A 7,966-nucleotide genomic window follows, 5' to 3' on the forward strand; every position below is an offset into this window, starting at 1 on the left:
TATCTTTGCAATAATTCGTGATAGAATATTTTTGTACAAAATATAAATAAAGTTTTGTGTTTTGATGAAATATATAAAAATAACAAATTTTAATACAAATATTAGGCTGAGAATACGCTGCATCAATATTCTTGGTTGCGACCGGAAAATGCTCCACTAAAACTAGCGGCCTATGATACCTTTCAAAGCCAACCCCTCAGAGATATTTACCATGTTATGTACATCATAAAATACACGAAGTGTCATTAATTAACCCAAGCAGGATTGCAATTTTATTTTTTATTTTTTTATCCAATTTAGAGGATTCTCTTCTATTTTTTTCCAAGATTCAATTTCTCATAAAAAATATCGTTACAAAGCACCTCTTAAATTTACAACAAAGCCCACATATCTTTGCAATTCATGAGAAAAATATAAAATAAACATCAGCATAATTAATACTTATCAATATTGTTCACAATGTTATGTAGCTAAGAAAATAATTTGTAGAAAATAAAATAAATCTTGATGCTTTTATTAAATATATAAAAATAAAATTTTTTAGTACAAATATTAGGCTGAGAATACACTGCATCAATATTCCTGGTTGCAAACCCAAATAGCCTATGAGCCCAACATTGATACGGTTGCATAACACTTATCAATTCTGAACAAGATGTTTCCTAATGTTATGAATGTCCTTTCACTTTTCACTAGTACAATCTTGAAATATCAATAGAATAGTGGTTTCAATTGAAATCTCAGCAATGAATAGAAGAGTTTTCAAGAATGGATGGGATGATACTAGGTCTGGCACATTAATTGAGACGAAAAAAGTGAAATCACTCGGGGTGACATATTTAGATCACTAGTTTATTTATAAAAGTATTTTTTAATTAATAACAATGTTTTGATGCCCTTACTATTTTTTAAATCATATACTTTTTGAATCACGTGGAAATACTTAGACTTGTGAAATTATTATAAACCTCGGGAATAATTTTTAGAGTAGGTTAACATGTTTCAAAATCTCAAGAAACCGCTTCAGGGATAGACAAGCTGACAAAGACTTCTTCCGCCCCCGTTCACAAAAAAGCACGGGAACTCGGAGCACCACCACCTAGCTTCGCCACCACGATCTTGTAGCCACCATCATCAGACGATGCGCGACACTCGCTTGCAGCCTGAACAACGAAGGAACACGACGTAATCGAGGCAAGGAACCAATCTCCACAGCCGAGAAACAGTCATTGGCCGGACATAGGAGTGGGAGCACAACATGCCCCGTCAGGCCTGGCCGGTTTTCGAATGGGCCCATGAAGCTCCGGTCGCCATGCTGCAATACACTGGCCGTAGAGCCGTCATCCCGAGATCTCGCGACGTCTTCACCTGCACCAGCAGGCCGCCAAACCGCTGAAGAAACCATCCAACCTGAGCCCATCTGGGCCCATCCAAGCCCATCTGGGGGCGGGGCGCCCAGACCATGGTTGCCGGTGCCCGACCTCCAACAACTGTGCCTCGCCGTCGAATGGCTGGACCGCCGCCCATGTCGCTTGTTCGCGCTGGACCTGCGCCTCCCGAGGAGCACCGCCGTTAGGGAGGGAGATGGCCCTGACCCATTCTCCGCGATGCAGGGAGAGAAGAGCCGCCACCAGCGACGGGGTGGTTGAAAGGATAGAGATGGTAACTTGGAGGGGGGGGGGGTGAATAGGTTCTAATTTTTTCGTTAATTTCATTTGCAAGTTTAGTCCTTGTGGAATAATAACTGAGCCTAATGCAAACTAGGTGAGGCAAGGTACTTCAAGCACGAAGGCTATCACAAGAGTAAACAACATAAATAAAGAGATCGGTTAGAAGTAACCGAAGCACGTGGAGATGAAGATGTATTGATGTGTTCCCTTCCTCGGGTGGAAGGTACATCATGTTGGAGAAGTGTGGGATCCCACGAAGGATTTCCCAACTCCACAAAGGCTCACCTTTTTCTTCGGGGCCTATCTCATGAAGGAATAGCTCGCTCAGTTGTGGTAGGCTTTAAGGTAGTGTCTAGACCCTCACAAACTTCTTATTAGAGCAAATCCACGACCCAGATGCTTCCGAGTGACATTAGCTGCCTAGGCTTCCACAAACCCAAGACTAAAAAACTTGCTCGATGAACTCAAGGGGAATGCTATTTGGCTTGGTGAAATCGTAGATCTAGACCTCCTCAAGATTTTCCCAAAAGGGATTTGAGTTTGGTTGGTGGAGGAGGAAGATCTCAAGCTTTGGATCTCAACAATGGAATGTGTGTGTGAGAGAAATATCTTCAGATTTTGCACTGGTCAACCAACCCCTTCGAGGAAGGAGTGGCTTATATAGTCATCCCAAGAAAAAGATCCGTTTGAGGAATAGGTCGAGCCACCTTACATATAGTCCAACAAAGCCGACCAGGAGGCCGGGCAACTCGGCGTCACACCTGACAGGCTGGGCCAGCTGCCGGATGCTGCTCAAAACCGTCCCGAGGCTAGCCCGGCAGCAGCACCCGGCGGACCGGACCATGGGTCGGGCTACCCAACACTGCACCCGGTGGACCGGACCATGGACAGGGTTACCCGACAGCATCATCCGGCAGACCGGTCTGGAATCCGACCTGCCGACGTCTGGGTCGGCATGCCGAGCTCTATGTCGTGTTTCTTGACTTTGCTCAAACGACATTTTTCTTGGAACAATTGTACCTCTCAACACTTTTTGGTGTGAAGTATATGTGGTAGGGTGTGTACTTATCGTTGTGACAACATCCCCATCAAGCTCACCGAGACCGCCCCTCTTAATAGTGCGGTGCTTCCTATTGACTCAATATAAACAAGAGAAAAATAAGTAGATACACCAGCACATGTTTTCTTCAACAGATGTGTGGGGTGGGGGGTGGGGGGTGGGGGGGGTGGGGGTGTCTCCGATCATCTTCCAACACACCATTGATTAACTAAAATCTTTGTATACACTAGTAGGTAACATTAGTCACCACTTTAGCTACGGTGTCATTGTTATCCAAAATATAGGTTAGGGTAGAGTATACCCTTAGAGTGGTGGGGAGGGAGGCGGCAGAGGAGGGGGCGGCGGCCGACTGGGTGGGGGAAGCCACGTCGCCCTTGGGGAGGGGTCAAGGTTTTCTTTTGTTTGCGCAACTCTGCGAGTTTGGTTCCCATGGTTACCTCAAAAGGAAGAGCTAAAATGATGCAAGAGAGTCTAGATGTTTTCTGTTTTCCCCTCGAACATTGCATACTATTTACTTCCATCAGGATTTGAAATCCACTAGCTCCAAAATTTCTCGAAAATGCTTGAGTTCAATTTGACTGATTGTTTACTGTCAGGTTCAAATAAAGAAGGGAACAAAACAATACAAATAAACAGAAAAATGATGGATATACTGGTTAGAATTACAAACCAAATACATTCAACTAAGTAAATAAAAGTTAGAACTTAATTGACCCTTTATTAATTTTTTCCACAACACAAAATCAAGTTAAGTTCAACTATTACACAACAAAAATATATAAGTATATGTATCGTGATTCCCCTTCGCAGTGACCCCCTGAAAGCAAACTTACCTAGATTCATCACTATATCACGGCTCCAGATGTATGCGCTGGCATGATGTTCGTGCCATTCAACTCTCTCTGATTGTCTTCAACAGTAATATTATGAACAATAATCCCGAAATTCCTTTGGTTAATCCGTCAAGATTAGGATTGTCCACTGAAGAGTGGAGATTTCTTGTTGCAACTGATCAAAACTGGTGCACTGTGTTGGCGCGTGTGGATCGACTTAGCGGAACGATGACGAGCTGCTGGCCCCGAACGTGTCGCCGGGGTACCGGTCGAACATCTGCGACCCCTCGCCGGAGCCCTGGAACATAGGCTCAGCCGCCTCGTCGGTGACGCGCCATACCTTGATCGACTTGTCGAGGCTTCCGCTGTACACGATCCACCGCGACACGCCGCTGTTGTCTACGGTCTCGGCGGCTGCGGCCGCGACGTTTTCCTTGTTGTACTCCACGACGGCGAGGCACCTGATCGGCTCGGTGTGGCCCGAGAGCACGGACAGGCAGGAGTGCACCCCGCCGTCGCGCCGCCAGACCATAATGGTGTTGTCGGCGGAGCCGCTGAAGAGGAGCGCCCCCGCCGCGGCGAGGCAGAAGACGGCCTTCTTGTGGCCGCGTAGCACGCCTGCGTGGACGAGCTGGCGATCGCCCTCCCAGCAGTTGACGAGCCCGTCGGAGGAGCCGCAGTAGAGCACCGGCGCGACGGCGCTGACGGCGAGAGCGTTCACCGCGTGCTCCTGCTTGAGCAGCGTCTGCACGGGAGAGTGCTTGGTCCCTTTCCCCTGCACCTCCCGCTTCCACACCTTGACGGTCCCGTCAGCCGAGCCAGTGAACACCAGCCCGTCGAACGCGGCCACGATGGCGTTCACGTTGTCGTCGTGCGCCACCACGGACTCGAGGCACTTGGAGTCGCTGATGCGCCACACCTTGAAGGTGCGGTCCCAGGAGCCGGAGTAGAGCAGGCCCTGCGCCGCGTCCGTCGGGCTCAGGCAGGACACGGCGTCGCTGTGCCGGATCCACAGCGCCGACCGGTTCTTGCGCACCTCCACGTAGTTGGACGGGTTCAGCGAGCCGCGCAGGAAGTCGCGCAGCCGGGGCAGGCTGCCGACGCGCTTGTGCAGGCCGTTCTTGGGCGACACCTTCCACACCCGGATCTTGCCGTCCTGGTGGCCCGTGAAGATGCGCTCGCCGGAGATGACGATGGCCTTGACGAGGCCGCTCGACGACTTGAAGCCGCCGGAGTCCTTCTGCTTGCGCCACACGCGGATGTTCTTGCTGTCTGATCCGGTGTACAGAGCGTCGCCCTTGGCGGCGAGAGAGTAGATGTGGCCTTCCTCCCTGACGAGCGAGCTGATGAGGCTGGTGCCAGGCGCCATCGTGGGCGCCCCGCCTTGGCCGGCCATGGACTCGCTGTGGTGGGACCAGGGGGACGCCATGGTCTGGTTCCAGGGAGACATGTTGTAGGGCGAGCACTCGCCGCTGAAGCTGGACGGGTAGTCATTGTAGAATCCAGGGCTGGCGCCACCAGTCGCGGAGGAGCTGCTATTCCTGTTGGAGCACTCATCGTCCGTGCCCGAGTAGTTGGGGTCGGAGTGATGCATCGGCAGCGGGATGTTGGAAGGGTGCGAGCGCGGGAGTCCGCCGCCGGCCCCTTCCCCGTCGCTATCTCTCATAGGCTCTTGCCGGAGGCTGTGGCGGCGCGGCGAGACCGTGGTACGGTGGAGAGAATTGCGAATGGAGGGGAAGGGAGGGAATGTGTATGTGCGGAAGGGAGGGGAGTGAGAGGCGAAGAGAGAGTGGCGGGAAGCGACAAAGCCGCTCAGACCGCTACCACGTTGGGGGTGGGGCCACAGCCCGTGAACTGCTCCCTTTCACAGGTCTTGGAGGCTTGCTTAAAAAATCTATTTTTTCTCCGGAAATTTTATTTGCCTACTCGATGCATATATTTTGCTTTACCTATATATATTTTGAAATAAGGATAGCGTTTAGGCTACAGCCAGCTATAAAAACTTTAATCATGTTGTATTGTGATCCAAATTCATATACTAAAGGGAGGCTAACTTCTGACGAGCGGAGCGAGGCCCGTCGTCGGAGGCTTAGGCCGAAACGTAGCGGAGTCAGAAGTTAGACGATACGTCGTGCCCTGCAGGGATGCCTGCGAAGGGGGGGTGCGGGAGGGGGGGAGCCCCCCGCGGTACGGTACGAATCGTTGGCACCGCCTATATATACATCTTGTAAGCCGTCGGCTAGGGTTTATCAGATTATAAGATAACCCACGGCGTTTGTAAACACCTCCCGATATAGTGAAGTTTTGATGGCTGGCGCCCGTGGTTTTTTCCCCTTCTGTGTTGGAAGGGGTTTTCCACGTTAAATCTCGTGTCTCCGCTGCGTATTCCTTCATCGTTCTTCGTTATTTGCTTGTCGCTTTTATAACAAGTGGTATCAGAGCCCGTGTTTCAATCTAGGGTTTTGCGACATGTCTTCCTTGAAGTTCGATCTACCGCAGCTGGATTACACCACGATATTTTCTCTGTGGCAAGTGAAGATGAGGGCAATCCTTACCCAATCTTCTGATCTGGATGAAGCTCTTGATGGATTTGGCCAGAAAGATGCCAAGACTTGGACCGACGATGAAAAGAGGAAAGACCGTAAGGCGTTTTCTTTAATTCAGCTTCATCTATCCAATAATATCTTGCAGGAAGTGCTGTCTGGGAAAACTGCAGCGGCGCTGTGGTTGAAACTGGAATCGATCTGCATGTCTAAAGATCTGACCAGTAAGATGCACGTGAAGATGAAGTTGTTCTCGCACAAGCTGCAAGAAGGTGCGTCAATGATGAATCATCTATCGATCTTTAGAGAGATCGTTTCTGATTTGCTGTCCATGGAGGTAAATTATGATGATGAGGATCTAGCTCTTATACTGTTAGTCTTGTTGCCAAATTCTTTTGCGAATTTTCGAGACACCTTGTTACACAGCCGTGATGAACTAACCCTTGCCGAAGTTTATGAGGCCCTCCAGCAGAGGGAAAAGATGAAATCTATGGTGCAGGCAGAGGGTTCGTCAAATAAGGCAGAAGCACTGCAGGACCGAGAACAGAAACAACAACTACAACAACTACAACAAATATAAGAGCAAGACCGACAGAGGTCGCTCAAAATCCAAGGGACGAGATGGTAAGTTCTGCAAGTACTGTATGAAAACTAGCCACAATATTGATGACTGCTGGAAGTTGCAGAACAAAGAGAAAAGAAAAGAGACTTACCAACCGAAAAAAAATCTGAGGGTGATGGTAAGGCTGCTGTTGTTTCTAGTGATAATTCTGATGGCGATTTCCTAGTTGTGTTTGCTGGTTGTGTTTCTGGTAATGATGAGTGGATCCTTGATTCTGCATGCTCGTTTCATATTTGCTGTAACAAAGACTGGTTCAGTTCTTATGAGTTTGTGCAGAGTGGAGATGTTGTGCGTATGTTAGATAACAACCCACGTGAGATCGTGGGAATTGGCTCCGTTCAGATCAAGATGCATGATGGCATGACACGCACTCTGACGGATGTGAGACACATACCTGGCATGGCCAGAAATCTGATCTCTCTCAGTACCCTTGATGTTGATGGGTACAAACACTCCGGTTCTCGCGGAGTTCTGAAGGTATCAAAAGGTTCTCTCGTTCACATGATAGGTGATATGAATTCTGCGAAATTATATGTTCTTAGAGGTAGCACTTTGTCTGTTATTGCTGCTGCTGTTATTCCTGATGAACCTGGTAAAACTAATCTGTGGCATATGCGTCTTGGACATATGAGTGAACATGGCATGGCAGAATTGCACAGGAGAGACCTGCTAGATGGCTGCAATTTGAGTAAGTTTGAGTTCTGTGAGCACTGCATTTTTGGTAAGCATAAAAGAGTTAAATTCAATGCTTCCGTTCATACCACTAAAGGAATTCTAGATTATGTGCATGCTGATGTGTCGGGACCTTCCCGCAAGACTTCTCTTGGTGGTGCAAATTAGATGCTTACTATCATAGATGATTACTCCAGAAAAGTGTGGCCTTTCTTTCTGAAACATAAATCTGATGTGTTTGATGCATTTAGAAAGTGGAAAGTTGTGATAGAGAAGCAAACAGAAAGGAAAGTTAAATTGCTTCGTACTGACAATGGCATGGAGTTTTGTTCTACTATTTTCAATGATTATTGCAGCGACGAAGGCATTGTCAGGCACCACACCATCCCATATACTCCTCAGCAGAATGGTGTGACGGAGAGGATGAACAGAACCATCATCTCCAAGGCTCGCTGCATGTTGTCCAATGCTGGTATGCATAGACGTTTCTGGGTTGAAGCAGCCTCCACCGCTTGTTACTTGATAAACAGGTCACCTTGCATTACGCTTGATAAGAAAACTCCTAT

General features: G+C 48.3%; 1 protein-coding gene across 1 annotated transcript; it reads right to left on the minus strand.

The window, feature by feature from the left end:
* Nucleotides 1-3,422: 3,422 nt before the first annotated feature.
* LOC127292960 (protein JINGUBANG) lies at nucleotides 3,423-5,322 on the minus strand. The gene has a single exon (XM_051322512.2). The coding sequence runs from the start codon at nucleotides 5,227-5,229 to the stop codon at nucleotides 3,781-3,783; it is 1,449 nt and encodes a 482-aa protein (XP_051178472.1). The 5' UTR covers nucleotides 5,230-5,322; the 3' UTR covers nucleotides 3,423-3,780.
* Between the last annotated feature and the right edge of the window lie 2,644 nt (nucleotides 5,323-7,966).

The sequence above is a fragment of the Lolium perenne genome, chromosome 4 (assembly GCF_019359855.2).
Source record: "Lolium perenne isolate Kyuss_39 chromosome 4, Kyuss_2.0, whole genome shotgun sequence".
Lineage (NCBI taxonomy): Eukaryota > Viridiplantae > Streptophyta > Magnoliopsida > Poales > Poaceae > Lolium > Lolium perenne.